The 15,856-nt window shown below is 39.6% G+C and overlaps 1 protein-coding gene across 14 annotated transcripts in view; it reads left to right on the top strand.

Moving 5' to 3' along the window:
* Window positions 1-15,856, top strand: part of CDC27 (cell division cycle 27) — a 67,771-nt gene that overhangs the window by 24,341 nt on the left and 27,574 nt on the right. For 6 of the 14 annotated variants that reach the window (XM_074020054.1, XM_074020052.1, XM_074020050.1 and 3 more), the window contains 5 exons: window positions 2,683-2,780; window positions 3,626-3,780; window positions 3,885-4,096; window positions 6,546-6,660; window positions 9,401-9,513. Coding sequence is in view for 10 of the 14 variants with exons in the window: in XM_074020050.1 (XP_073876151.1) it covers window positions 2,683-2,780; window positions 3,626-3,780; window positions 3,885-4,096; window positions 6,546-6,660; window positions 9,401-9,513 (693 nt within the window). In the remaining 4 variants the exon portion in view is untranslated. Of the gene's footprint in view, window positions 1-2,682; window positions 2,781-3,625; window positions 3,781-3,868; window positions 4,097-6,545; window positions 6,661-9,382; window positions 9,514-15,856 lie in introns of all 14 variants that reach the window. The other 8 variants (XM_065531806.2, XM_065531802.2, XM_065531801.2 and 5 more) reach the window with 4 other exon arrangements.

The raw sequence follows: 15,856 nt of genomic DNA, 5'->3' as shown, positions 1-15,856 counted from the left end.
TTATCTCAATAGATGCAGAAAAGGCCTTTGACAAAATTCAACAGCCCTTCATGCTAAAAACTCTCAATAAATTCGGTATTGATGGAACGTATCTCAAAATAATAAGAGCTATTTATGACAAACCCACAGCCAATATCATACTGAATGGGCAAAAAGTGGAAGCATTCCCTTTGAAAACTGGCACGAGACAGGGATACCCTCTCTCATCACTCCTGTTTAACATAGTTTGGAAGTTCTGGCTAGGGCATTCAAGCAAGAGAAAGAAATAAAGGTGTTCAGTTAGGAAAAGAAGAAGTCAAATTGTCCCTTTTTGCAGATGACATGATTGTATATTTAGAAAACCCTATCGTCTCAGCTCAAAATCTCCTCAAGCTGATAAGCAACTTCAGCAAAGTCTCAGGATACAAAATCAATGTACAAAAATCACAAGCATTCTTATACACCAGTAACAGACAAACAGAGAGCCAAATCATGAATGAACTCCCATTCACAGTAGCTTCAAAGAGAATAAAATACCTAGGAATCCAACTTACAAGGGATGTAAAGGACCTCTTCAAGGAGAACTACAAACTACTGCTCAGTGAAATAAAAGAGGACACAAACAAATGGAAGAACATACCATGCTCATGGATAGGAAGAATCAATATTGTGAAAATGGCCATACTGCCCAAGGTAATTTATAGATTCAATGCCATCCCCATTAAGCTACCAATGACTTTCTTCACAGAATTGGAAAAGACTGCTTTAAAGTTCATATGGAACCAAAAAAGACCCCGCATTGCCAACACGACAATCCTAAGCCAAAAGAACAAAGCTGGAGGCATCATGCTACCTGACTTCAAACTATCCTACAAGGCTACAGTAACCAAAACAGCATGGTACTGCTACTAAAACAGAGATATAGACCAATGGAACAGAACAGAGTCCTCAGAAATAATACCACACATCTACAGCCATCTGATCTTTGACAAACCTGACAAAAACAAGAAATGGGGAAAGGATTCCCTGTTTAATAAATGGTGCTGGGAAAATTGGCTAGCCGTAAGTAGAAAGCTGAAACTGGATCCTTTCTTTACTCCTTATACGAAAATTAATTCAAGATGGATTAGAGACTTAAATGTTAGACCTAAAACCATAAAAACCCTAGAAGAAAACCTAGGTAATACCATTCAGGACATAGGCATGGGCAAGGACTTCATGTCTAAAACACCAAAAGCAACAGCAACAAAAGCCAAAATTGACAAATGGGATCTAATTAAACTAAAGAGCTTCTGCACAGCAAAAGAAACTACCAGCAGAGTGAACAGGCAACCTACATAATGGGAGAAAATTTTTGCATCTACTCATCTGACAAAGGGCTAATATCCAGAACCTATAAAGAACTCAATCCAATTTACAAGAAAAAAACAAACAACCCCATCAAAAAGTGGGCAAAGGATATGAACAGACACTTCTCAAAAGAAGACATTCATACAGCCAACAGACACATGAAAAAGTGCTCATCATCACTCGCCATCAGAGAAATGCAAATCAAAACCACAATGAGATACCATCTCGCACCAGTTAGAATGGCAATCAAAAAATCAGGAAAACAACAGGTGCTGGAGAGGATGTGGAGAAATAGGAACACTTTTACACTGTTGGTGGGACTGTAAACTAGTTCAACCATTGTGGAAAACCGTGTGGCGATTCCTCCAGGATCTAGAACGAGAAATACCATTTGACCCAGCCATCCCATTACTGGGGATATACCCAAAGGATTATAAGTCATGCTGCTATAAAGACACATGCACACGTATGTTTATTGTGGCACTATTCACAATAGCAAAGACTTGGAATCAACCAAAATGTCCATCAGTGACAGACTGGATTAAGAAAATGTGGCACATACACACCATGGAATACTATGCAGCCATAAAAAAGGATGAGTTTGTGTCCTTTGTAGGGACATGGATGCAGCTGGAAACCATCATTCTGAGCAAACTATTGCAAGAACAGAAAACCAAATACCACATGTTCTCACTCATAGGTGGGAACTGAACAATGAGATCACTTGGACACAGGAAGGGGAGCATCACATACCGGGTCCTATTGTGGGGAGGGGGTAGGGGGAGGGATAGCATTAGGAAATATACCTAATGTTGATGACGAGTTAATGGGTGCAGTACAGCAACATGGCCCATGTATACATAGGTAACAAACTTGCACGTTGTGCACATGTACCCTAGAACTTAAAGTATAATTTTTTTTAAATTACCCTAATTTGAATAATTACATAATGTATACATGTATCAAAACATCACATTGTACCCATAAATGTGTACAATTATTTATGTGTCGATAAAAAGTAATACAGTTTAAAAAAAAAAAAAGAATACTGAAGAATTTCGGTGTTTTTCACATCTTCCTCAGTAACTCTAGTATCTGACAGGAAGTTTAAAGTAGTAGTAATATTCAAGAAGGCAATGATAGTTTATTTTGTAAGCATTTCTTTTGATTTGTGTTCTGTTTACTTTCACTTGATTTGGAGATTAGCAGATAGGAGAAATTGGTAATTTAGAGAAGCATCACGAAGAGTGCTCTCCGAACTTCTGTAACTTTTACCTAATTTTTTGTACTAAAAGTTTATGATAAAAGTTTTGAGGTTTGTAGCTTATTTAATCTACTTGTTTCTCTCCACAGCAAGACAGATCGGCTTGCCAAAGGATCAGAATGTTACCAAAAGAGCCTTAGTTTAAATCCTTTCCTCTGGTCTCCTTTTGAATCATTATGTGAAATAGGTAGGTGGGTGGGGTTGAGAGGTGGGTGGGTTCCCATCTCCTCTTCTTTTTTCCTGCTACTTAATTTTTGGAGAGCAATACAGATCATCTACCCCCAAGAAAAATATTTTTCCAAGTTAAAATTGAAAATAAAAAATAAGTTAGAATCATAGGTATGTTTCAAGAATCATATAACTGAAAATTACACAAAGATTAAATCCAGTAGATTCTTCTGTTTAGCCCATCTACTTTCAAGTATCTAGTGTCCTCTAGAATGAGTTATATTGTGTGTTTAACACTAGCTAAAATTGCTTTCTGAATAAGAAAATTAATAGAATTTCTAATGCAATTAATAGAATGCCTGGAGCAGAAACTTACAGTTTCTGAACAGTATAGGGAGAGAGTATCTCAGTACATTTGGCCTAGGATACATAAAGGACCATTTTTCAGCATTGTTGCATCTATGTATATATAGAAGGGCTTCAACCTTTACTGTAAAGTATGATGTAAAGTATGATGGGTTTTAACTCTTCAACCTCATCTCCTACTTTGAGAAAAATGAGACCTAGTTATTTTCAGCTTTAAAGCAAACACAGAAATCTGCATTTTTCTGTGATTTGTTATATTTAAAATTAGTGTTCTTGTAGTTTATTTTCTAAATTTACAGCTTTGTCTTACTGGTACACTTTTATGATACATTGATAGATGGGCTTTTAGGGGGTAAATTTGATTAACAGAAGTGGACAGGAGAATTTAAAATTTTGGATAAGGCCTATTTCCTGTTTCCACTAACTTATGCATACTTGAAAAAAATGTAATCCTCACTTCCTCGGAGACAAACTTTTTTTTTTTTTTTGTCTTCACAGGTGAAAAGCCAGATCCTGACCAAACATTTAAATTCACATCTTTACAGAACTTTAGCAACTGTCTGCCCAACTCTTGCACAACACAAGTACCTAATCATAGTTTATCTCACAGACAGCCTGAGACAGTTCTTACGGAAACACCCCAGGACACAATTGTAAGTGTCTTATATTCTAGTGTTCAAAATATTATGAAACTACAAAGAATGATCTGAACTAAATAATATATTGTGAATGACTTGGTAGAAATTTTCTGTTTCAGGAATTAAACAGATTGAATTTAGAATCTTCCAATTCAAAGTACTCCTTGAATACAGATTCCTCAGTGTCTTATATTGATTCAGCTGTAATTTCACCTGATACTGTCCCACTGGGAACAGGAACTTCCATATTATCTAAACAGGTTCAAAATAAACCAAAAACTGGTCGAAGTTTATTAGGAGGACCAGCAGCTCTTAGCCCATTAACCCCAAGGTAAGTCAAACAAGATACTTTCAAATGTGCTATAGTACTAAATGATCTTATAATAACTCATATTGTTTGTAATGCAGATTATTACAATGGCAACTTCTAAATCAGTATGGGAACAGGGGCATTCTGTTTTCAGAAAATGAAGTAAAAAACAGCACATGATGATGTTGACAGGCGCGGTGGCTCACGCCTGTAATCCCAGCACTTTGGGAGGCCAAGGCAGGCAGATCACCTGAGGTCAGGAGTTCGAGACCAGCCTGGCCAACATGGTGAAACCCTGTCTCTACTAAAAATATAAAAATTAGCTGGGCGTGGTGGTGGGCGCCTGTAATCCCAGCTACTCGGGAGGCTGAGACAGGAGAATTGCTTGAACCCAGGAGGCGGAGGTTGCAGTGAGCCGAGATGGAGCCACTACACTCCAGCCTGGGTAACAGAGCAAGACTCTGACTCAAAAAAAATTGATACTAAGTATTGGATTGGCCGGGCGCGGTGGCTCACACCTGTAATCCCAGCACTTTGGGAGACCGAGGTGGGCGGATCACGAGGTCAGGAGATCAAGACCATCCTGGCCAACATGGCGAAACCCCATCTCTACTAAAAATACAAAAAATTAGTTGGGCATGGTGGCATGCTTCTATAGATCCAGCTACTCGGGAGGCTGAGGCAAGAGAATCACTTGAACCCAGGAGGCAGAGGTTGCAGTGAGCTGAGATGGCGCCACTGCACTCCAGCCTAGGAGACAGGACAAGGCTCCGTCTCAAAAAAAAAATTGGAGAAAAATGTAAAACTCTTAAATTAGGTAGTAAACACATTAAGAAATACTATCTATGGCTGTGCATTATTGGATAGCAGTGAGCCTCATGAAATGTTACAATCAGAGCACCATTGGTTGCTATTAAAATGTTCTTTTCCAAAACATGATGGAAATTTGACACCTACCGTTTTTTGTTTGAGACAGCATCTCACTCTGTCACCCAGGTTAGAGTGCAATGGCACAATCATAGCTCACTGCAGCCTCAAATTCCTGGGCTCAAGCGATCCTCCCGCCTCAGACTCCTGAGTAGCTAGGACTGCAGGCACATGCCAACACACCTGGCTAATTTTTTAAGTTTTTTTGTAGAGATGGGGTCTTGCTGTGTTGCTCAAGCTGATCTGGAACTCCTGACCTCTAGTGATCCTCCTGCCATGGCCTCCCAAAGTGCTAGGATTACAATGAGCCACTGAACCTAGCTGTCACACCTATTAATATAAAATATTTTATCGGCCGGGCGCGGTGGCTCAAGCCTGTAATCCCAGCACTTTGGGAGGCCGAGGCGGGTGGATCACGAGGTCAGGAGATCGAGACTATCCTGGCTAACATGGTGAAACCCCGTCTCTACTAAAAATACAAAAAACTAGCCGGGCGTGGTGGCGGGCGCCTGTAGTCTCAGCTACTTGGGAGGCTGAGGCGGGAGAATGGCGTGAACCCGGGAGGCGGAGCTTGCAGTGAGCCGAGATCACGCCACTGCACTCCAGCCTGGGAGACACAGGGAGACTCCGTCTCAAAAAAAAAAAAAAAAAAAAAAATATTTTATCAAAATTAATAGTAGTATATGTATGTATAAATACAGGAACTCAGCCCAGAGGATACATATCCAAAAGTATCAAAATGAAAAATGATGTGCTAGAACGGGTTGGGCTTGGTGGCTCATGCCTGTAATCCCAGCACTTTGGGAGGCTGAGGTGAGCAGATCACTTGAGACCAGGAGCTCAAGACCAGTCTGGCCCACATGGTAAAACCCTATCTCTACTAAAATTACAAAAATTAGCCAGGTATGGTGACAGATACGTGTAATCCCAGGTAGTTGGGAGGCTGAGGCACAAGAATCGTTTGAACCCAGCAGATGGAGGTTACAGTGAGCTGAGATCATGCCACTGCACTCCAGCCTGGGCAACAGAGCAAGACTCTGTCTCAAAAAAAAAAAAAAATATATATATATATATATATATATATATATACTAGAAGAAATTCTATGAATCGGGTCCTGAGGCCAGGGAACTACTAAAATAGTGTGACCATGAGATTACCACTCTGGAGAGTTATAGTTATCTAATGGTCTCTAGAGACATTTTCTCTAGTTGTGTCTAAATCCCATAAATTCCAAGAATTTGAAGTAATCTGATCATTTGGATCTTAGATTTATAAAGCTACTCTTCTTTATTTCTAATAAATCTCCTGAGATCAGTAATTGTTGCTCACTGTAGTTCCTTGTTTGATAGCTTTTTTTAGTTTTAGTTATGGTGGGTGGAATAGTCTATATTCACAGCTTATTTTTAATCTGCCCCTCAGATCCTCACTGTCCCTAAGACTGATTTGCCATTCTCTTCCTTTTAGACCTTCTAATTTAAGTATACTGCTGCTTTATATATGCCTTGATGACTTTTTGACACCTTGATTTCAACCTCTTCTCAGTTTTGGGATTTTGCCATTAGAAACCCCAAGTCCTGGAGATGGATCCTATTTACAAAACTACACTAATACACCTTCTGTAATTGACGTGCCATCCACCGGAGCCCCTTCAAAAAAGGTATTTTCCATGTAAAATGCAGTTTGGGTATTGATTAAAGCAACTTGTTTATTTTAATATTTTAAAGGTAATTTCAGGGAAAATCTAACTTTATATAATTGCTTTTGCCTTAGATTTGTTGATCTAAATATAAAAGAATGTCATTGTTGTAGCCTCTTGGTTATAGTAGGAGGCAGACTTCTTACTCTTTTGGCCAAGTAAGACTGTATCTCACAATTTTAGTTTATTTCAGCATATAGTTAAATAAACATATTCATATTTTTACTTTTTAATTTCCTTTTTAAAAAAACAAAATTAAGATTGTTTATATTACTTGAATATAAATAACAGAAATTGTGTCTGCCATAGTTTTTATTTGTCCCCACCACTGTATATGTTTTTTTAATAACACTAATAATTATATGAAAACAAATTGCTCAGGTAAAGCCAGATATTTGATAGTAAGATTTTTGTGGTAGATCATGGATGTATAGTTTTAAAATGAAAATGAAAAATATTTGGTAGTATACTTATAGTAAATATTGCAGCAAACATCATGAGGCCTTTTTTTTTTTTTTTTTTTTTTTTTTTTTGAGACAGGGTCTCACTCTGCTGCCCAGGCTGGAGTGCAGTGGTGCGACCATGACTCACTGTAACCTCAACCTCCCAGGCTCAAATGATCCTTCCACCTTAGCCTCCCAAGTACCTAGGACTATAGGTGTGCACCACCACACCCAGCTAATTTTTTTAACTTTTATTTTTGGAGAGACAGAATCTCACTGTGTTGCCAGGGATAGTCTCAAACTCCTGAGCTCAAGCAGTCCTTCTGCCTTGACCTTTCAGAGTGCTGGGATTATAAACATGAGTCACTGCCCAGCTGAGGCTCTTGTTTTATAATGTTCCCTTATATAGGTATATGGAAATAGAGGCCGAAGTACCATTTTTTAAAAGCGTATCTGTGGCATAAGGTAACTTCTGTGAGATTTAAATTAGGCTCTCTATATAAAATACCTATTGCCATGCTTCACAGATATTCAAGAAATGGAAGCTACAAGTCATACTAATATGTGAATAACAATTATAGCCTCTTTACCTTAATAGAAACATGTTTCTTCTTATAGTTGTTTTTTATTATTTTACTCCTGAACATCCTTAGAATCTGCAAAAGATTTTTCTATAATAACTCCTTAGTGAGTGATAATAGGAACTCCAAGAATACTTAAAAGGGACTGCAAAATAGTTTGTGTATGTATTGTTTTAAACATACAGTTATGAAGAAGGCAAAGAAAAATGGTAGTTAGCATGCCAGGTGAAGTAGGCCAAGACTAGAAGAGCCATAATAACCATAATAACCAAAGCAAGTTAAGGCAGTAGGTAGGCACATGATTTTAGTGCCCAAATAAGATTGCTGTCTCATCCTCTTCTGCCTCTGTTCTCCTCTTACCGTATTATAAGACATTCCCAGAAAAGTCACGCATGTAGGTCTGCATACGGTGTCAACTGCAAATATCAAACCAGGTAGTGAGTGCAGTGTACATAGTTCTTTGATAAATAAGGAAGGACAAGAATTGACTTAAGTTTTGTCCCTTGGATGAATGTAGTGATTCCAATTTGGAAAAGGTGGAGAAAGGCTTATGAAATTTTATTTTGAAGTGGTGGTACATTAGATGAAAATATTCAGTAGAAAGTTAGTCATAAAGGAAAAAATGTGAGCTGCTGATAGAAATAATAATTGAAGCTATTAAAATGACCAGGCTCTCCTAGGGAAAGAGAGAGTAGCTAAAGAGAACAGCGTAAACCCAATTTAAAAATAGTAGAAGGATAAAGGGCCAGCAAATGAAGTGGCAGGACAAATAATGTAATGTTTTGGAAGTAATGCCAAGTTTCAAAAAGTAGGGCATGATCAGTGATGTTGAATGCGGGAAAGGCTAAAATAAGGTTTTCATATCTGATGAGACAGTGATTATTAGTGATTATTTATAATATGCAGTTTGAGGATTGTGTACAGGAGATCAGGGTAACAGTAAGTTTTGAAAAAAATTCTCTGGTAGCCAAAGGAGAGAAGCAGTGCACTGATATAATAGTCATAGATCATTTAAAGAAGCTAGACGGTGGAAATGAATAGAAATAAGGGAATAAATTAGAGAAGACTGAAGAGCCAAGCAAAGATTTTTTTTATCCAAGGGAACAGAGACCAATTAATGAAAGATTAGAAAAACTAAGCAATATTAAGTCTAAAGAACAATATCCTTAGATTTTGGAAAGTAATCGGATGGTTGTTTTTTAAAATCTACTCCTCTGAACTCCTCTAGAACTGCTACCAAGTGCCAAAGGAGTATAAAAGATTATTGTATCATTATTTTTTCTGTGTATAATGAGATAAATCATAAATCTTGAGAATTTAGCTCTCTTAAAATTTTTTAGTACTTAACCCCAAATAGAGAAGGTATGTAATAAATGGAGGATGGTCACAATGAGATGAAAAAAATAGCTTCTGGGGATTTTTAGCCTTTGAAACTAAAAGCAAAAGATAAAAAGATATTATAGAGGTAAAAATACTCTGAGGTTAAAATAAGGAAATAGACTAATGTTCATACTAATGTAACAATAATCAACAATAATGATATAAATAGTTTATCTTTAAGGTGACAGTATATTATGGCTGCGTGTATTGAGAAAATGTAGATGGGAGCGTTGTGGTGTCTTATCATTTACAGTGCAGCCCATAATTCACAAACCTTAGACTTTTTGTGTTTTACAGTCTGTTGCCAGAATCGGCCAAACTGGAACAAAGTCTGTCTTCTCACAGAGTGGAAATAGCCGAGAGGTAACTCCAATTCTTGCACAAACACAAAGTTCTGGTCCACAAACAAGGTATTTATCACTGTAATTATTCAACTTTTCTTGCCATAAAACTTGATTCTTTATATTTCTTCAATTTAGGCAGATAGTGACTCTCATGGATTCTAGAATAACTACTGTAAATTTTGAATATGTAAAATTTGAAACCTCTCACTTACAACACTAGTGTAATTTTGAGTTGAGTTTTGTAATGCACAGAAGACAATGCTTAACTAAAGCAGCGTTTTAGTCTACTCTGATTGCCTCATGGATTTGTAATTTTCTTTTTTTTTTTTTTTTTGAGACGGAGTCTCGCTCTGTTGCCCAGGCTGGAGTGCAGTGGCTGGATCTCAGCTCACTGTAAGCTCCGCCTCCCGGGTTCCCGCCATTCTCCTGCCTCAGCCTCCCGAGTAGCTGGGACTACAGGCGCCCGCCACCTCTCCCGGCTAGTTTTTTGTATTTTTTTAGTAGAGACGGGGTTTCACTGTGTTAGCCAGGATGGTCTCGATCTCCTGACCTCGTGATCCACCCGTCTCGGCCTCCCAAAGTGCTGGGATTACAGGCTTGAGCCACCGCGCCCGGCCTGTAATTTTCTTATGCATATGACCCTCTCTATAGTTTAGATACAGATAGGTTTCATACTCCCGTTCCCACATTACGCATGTCTATAAACAGATTATAAAAATAACAGACAAATAAACCTTTAAATAATAAATCCGTTTCCACACAGAAATGGTGTGAGATAGGATTTTCTTTTCCTTATTCAAGGACTCAGTAGATTATAGCTAACATTTTAAAAGAAAGATACAATTTTCTTTCTCCTTTCTAAAATTGTGAACATGTACCTAAATTTTAAAACAGACACAGGTTTGCATATGCCTCCTTGACTATCTAAAAGACCCCTGTGTTCCTGTAATGCTCCCAGAGTGGTAAGTCTAATTCCCTTGAGTGCCGGCTTGCAGTGATTGCCTGAGACTCTGTCGTGAGAAGGAACTTGAAGCCTCCTGCAAAACAACATTATATGTAAAAATAATTTCTGATTTGTACATTTCACGTAGAGTCAAACAAATAGACTAACACTAATAAACATCAGCTATTTATTTATTTATTTATTTATTTATTTATTTATTTTCGGAGATGGAGTTTCACTCTTGTTGCCCAGGCTGGAGTGCAATGGTGTGATCTTGGCCCACCACAACCTCCGCCTCCCGGGTTCAAGCGATTCTCCTGCCTCAGCCTCCTGAGTAGCTGGGATTACAAGCATGCGTCACCACACCCAGCTAATTTTGTATTTTTAGTAAAGACAGGGTTTCTCCATGTTGGTCAGGCTGGTCTCAAACTCCCAACTCAGGTGATCCCCCCGCCTCAGCCTCCCAAAGTGCTGGGATTACAGACATGAGCCACCACGCCTGACCAACATCCATTCTTAATAATTTTGTATTCTTTGTATTGTTGATTCCATTTTATCTCCTTAATTGCCTATATTAGTTTTCTAGGGCTGCCATAATAAAGTACCACAACTTAGTGTCTTAAAACAACAGATACTTATTATCTTACAGTTGTAAAGCCATAAGTCTAAAGTCAAGGTGTTGGCAGAGTTGTACCCCTTCCAAAATCTCTAGACAAGGATTTTCCTTGCCTCGTCCAGCTTCTGATAACCCCAGGTGTTCTTTAGTATGTGACAGTATAACTCAGTATCTACCTCTGTCTTCACATGGTCATCTCACATGTGTGTTTCTCTATGTAAATTTCCCTCTTCTTGTAAAGACAACAGTTATATTGGATTAGGGTCAACCCAGATATCCACAGCTTAATGACATCTGCAAAAACCAGATTTCCAAATAAAATCACATTGACATGTACTGGGGCTTAGGGCTTCAACATATCTTTTGGGGAGGTACAATTCAATATTGCCCTTATTAGCAATTGCTCTTTATTTTGCCATTTTAGAGGTTGTTTGGAGTTTGTAGTATACATTTTAACTTATCAAGGTTTGCCTTCAGGTAATAGACCATTTCATGTATAGTATAGAATCTTAAAATAGTATTCTTTCATGCTCCTCTCTTAGTCTTTATGAGAGGGATAGTTGTAATATATTTAATTTCTGTGTATGTTATAAACCCCCAGTGCCTTATTGTGGTTGTGGTTTCTGCCTTAAACAGTCAGTTATCTTTTATAGAGTTTTTTTTTGTTTTGTTTTTGTTTTTTAGACGGAGTTTCGCTCTGTCACCCAGCCTGTAGCACAATGGTGCAATCTTGGCTCACTGCAACCTCCACCCCCCCGGTTCAAGCAACTCTACTGCCTCAGCCTCCCATGTAGCTGGGATTACAGGCATGTGCCACCATGCCCAGCTAATTTTGTATTTTTAGTAGAGACAAGGTTTCACCATATTGGCCAGGCTGGCCTCGAACTCCTGACCTCAAGTGATCCACCCGCCTCGGCCTCCCAAAGTACTGAGATTACAGGTGTGAGCCACCATGCCCGGCTGAAATTTTTTTAAATGAGAAAAAGAAGTCTATTTTATATTTACAAACATAACTAATATTTCTGGTGCCCTTTACTTCTATAGATCCAGATTTCGATCTGAAACCATTTTCCTTCATGTTGAAGGACTTCTTTTTAACATTTCTTTTTTTTTTTTTTTTTTTTTTTTAAGATGGAGTCTCACTCTGTCACCAGGCTGGAGTGCAGTGGCACAGTCTCAGCTCACTGCAACTTCTGCCTCCCGGATTAAAGCAATTCTTCTGCCTCAGCCTCCCAAGTAGCTGGGACTACAGGTGCACGCCATCATGCCCAGCTAATTTTTGTATTTTTAGTAGAGACAAGGTTTCACCATGTTGGCCAGGATGGTCCCGATCTCTTGACCTCGTGATCCTCCTGCGTTGGCCTCCCCAAGTGCTGGAATTTACAGTCATGAGCCATTGCACCTGGCCTTTTTACCATTTCTTATAGTACGAGTCAGCCGGTAATGAATTTCTTCAGCTTTTGTGGATAAGAAAAAAAGTTCTGATTTCATCTTTGTTTTTGAACAATATTTTTACCAGGTAAGAGTTACTTTTTTTTTTTGAAACAGAGTCTTGCTTGTTGCCTCGGCTGGAGTTCTGTGGCGCAATCTTGGCTCACTGCAACCTCTGCTCACCGAGTTCAAGTGATTCTCCTGCCATGGCCTCCCGAATAGCTGGGATTACAGGCATGCACTATCATGCTCAGCTAATTTTTGTATTTTTAGTAGAGATCAGGTTTCACCATGTTGGCCAGGCTAGTCTTGAATTCCTGACCTCAGGTGATCCACCCATCTCGGCCTCCCAAAGTGCTGAAATTACAGGCGTCAGCTGCCACACCTGGCCAAGAATTTCTAATTGACGATTTTTTTAGGGATGTTACTTTACTGGTTTTTTGGCTTATATTGTTTCTGACAAGAAATCTGCTGTCAATCTCATTTTTGTTCCTCTATATGTAGTAATATGTCTTTTCTCTGTTTCAAGGTGGTTTTTTTTTGTTTGTTTGTTTTTTTGAGACGAAGTCTTGCTCTATCGCCCAGGCTAGAGTGCAGTGGCCAGATCTCAGCTCACTGCAAGCTCCGCCTCCCGGGTTCACGCCATTCTCCTGCCTCAGCCTCCCGAGTAGCTAGGACCACAGGTGCCCGCCACCTCGCCCGGCTAGCTTTTTGTATTTTTTTTTTTAGTAGAGACGGGGTTTCACCGTGTTAGCCAGGATGGTCTCGATCTCCTGACCTCGTGATCCACCCGTCTCGGCCTCCCAAAGTGCTGGAATAACAGGCTTGAGCCACCGCGCCTGGCCTCAAGGTTTTGTTTTTAATCGCTGATTTTAAGCAATTTGATTATGATGTGCTCTAGTGTAGTTTTCTTGTTTCTCGGCCTTTGGATTCATTGAGCTTCTTAGATCTGTGGGTTTATAGTTTTCATAACAGTTGGCTAAATTGGGGGCATTATTTCTTCAAATATTATGTCCATGTCTTATCTCTCCCTCTGGGACTCCAAGTACTTGTATATTAGATTGCTTGAAGTTGTCCCACAGCTCACTAATACTCTCTTCATTTTTGTTTCCAGTCTTTCTCCTCTCCGTGTTTCATTTTGGATAGTGTTTATTGCTGTGTCTTCAAATTAATCTTTCTTCAGCAGTGTCAGACCTGTTGTTAACCACATCCAATGTTGTTGGGTTTTTTGTTTTTGTTTTTGTTTCAGACATTCTTCTTTCATCTCTAGATTGATTTGGTTTTCTTTTTTCTTTGAGAAGAAGTCTTGCTCTGTTGCCCAGGCTGGAGTGCAATGGCATACATAGTCTGGCTCACTGCACCCTCTGCCTCCCGGATTCAAGCGATTCTCCTGCCTCAGCCTCCTGAGTAGCTGGGATTACAGGCATGTGCCACCATGCCCTGCTAATTTTTGTATTTTTAGTAGAGACGAGGTTTCACCATGTTGGTCAGGCTGATCTCAAACTCCTGACATCGTGATACACCCACCTTAGCCTCCCAAAGTGCTGGGATTACAGGTGTGAGCCACCGCGCCCAGCCTTTTTTTTTTTTTTTTTTTGAGACAGGGTCTCACTGTCACCCAGGCTGGAGTGCAGTGACACTACTATAGCTCACTGTAGCCTCAAACTCCTTGGCTCAAGTGATTCTCTTGCGTTAGCCTCCTGAGTAGCTGGGACTACAGACACATGCCACCACATGTGGCTAATTATTTTTATTTTTACTTTTTTGTAGAGACAAGGATAAGCTCTCTATGAGACAAGGTCTTGCTATGCTGTCCAGGCTGATCTTGACCTCCTGGCCTGAAACAGTCCTGGCTTGGCCTCCCAAAGTGCTGGGCTGACAGGCATGAGCCACCTCATCCAGCCTCCTCTATGTTTTTGAACGTATAGGATATATTTGTATTTTTTTAATGTTTTTGTCTACTAATTCTGTTACTTTGTTATTTCTAAGTGTTTCTTACATTACTTTTCCTCTTCATTGTAGATTTTATTTTCCTGCTACTTTGTATGCCTAGTATTTTTTAATTGGATGTCAGTTATTATAAATTTTACTTTTTTTCTTTGAGACGGGGTCTTTTACTCTGACGCCCAGGCTAGTGTACAGTGGTGTGATCATAGCTTAGTGCAGCCTCAAACCCCTGGGCCCAAGAGGTCCTCCCACTTCTGCTTTCCGAGTAGCTGGTACTATAGGCACATGCCACATGTGGCTAATTTTTTTTTAGTTTTGCAGAGGTGGGATTTTGCTGTGTTGCTCAGGCTGTTCTCAAACTCCTGGCCTCAAGCATTCCTCCCACCTCAGCCACCCGAGTTGTTGGGATTACAGGTGTGAGCCACCGTGCCTGGCTATAAGTTTTACATTGTTGATTACTGGATATTTTTGCATTCCTTTAGGTATTTTAAAGTTTTACTCTGAGATGCAGTAAAGTTGCTTGGAAACAGCTTGATCCCTTCAGGTCTTACCTTTTAAACTTTGTTCAGACAAAAGTAGCCTTAGTCTGGACTAACCTTGTCCAACCATTGAGGAAATGCCCTTTGAGTACTCTCCTCAAAAACCTGTTTAGTATGAGTTTCTTCACTCTGCCTTTTGAAAGTATGAGCTATTCTCAGCTTGGAGTGAGATCCAGTAATTATTCTGTCTACTTCTTTTCAGTAATACTTCCCCCAGCTTTGGGTAGTTTCTTCACTATAGTACTATAATATAATTCTGATGCTAACTACCCAGACTTAGCACAGACACCACAGGTTAAGATCACTGACCCCAACAAGAACTGTCTGAACTGCCGAGTTGCAGGTTCTGGGTTCCCCAGGCCGCCCACATTTCTGACCAACTGGTTACAAATTTAAGAATTCCTACTACCCTCTTACATTCAGTAATTTGCTAGAGCACCTCACAGAGTCCAGGGAAGTGCTATACTTAGGATTACAGTTTTATTATAGATGACACAATTAGGAGATCCGTAGGATTAGATATGGGAGGGTCTTGATACAGAGCTTTCATGTCTTCTTTGTGGACTTGCCCTCCCAGTACATCAGTATGTTTACAAACCAAGAATTTTAGCCAAGTTTTGGTGTTCAAAATTTGTATTAGGGTTTTTACATTATGTAGGCATGATTGATGGAATCATTGGCCACATGATTGAACTCAATTTCCTTCCCGGACAGGGTCAGGCTGGTGTTGCTGGCTCAAAGCCCCAGCCCTCTAATCACATAGTTGACTTTCTTTTTTGAGACAGAGTTTCACTCTTGTCGCCCAGGCTGGAATGCAGAGGCACGATCTTGGCTCACTGCAACCTCCACCTCCCGGTTTCAAGTGATTCTCCTGCCTCAGCCTCCTGAGTGACTGGGATTACAGGCCCCCGCCATCATGCCCAGCTGATTTTT

Source organism: Macaca fascicularis, chromosome 16, assembly GCF_037993035.2.
Source record: "Macaca fascicularis isolate 582-1 chromosome 16, T2T-MFA8v1.1".
Classification (NCBI taxonomy): Eukaryota; Metazoa; Chordata; class Mammalia; order Primates; family Cercopithecidae; genus Macaca; species Macaca fascicularis.
The sequence above is the reverse complement of the archived record's forward strand: the minus strand, read 5'-3'. Positions and strand labels throughout refer to the sequence as shown.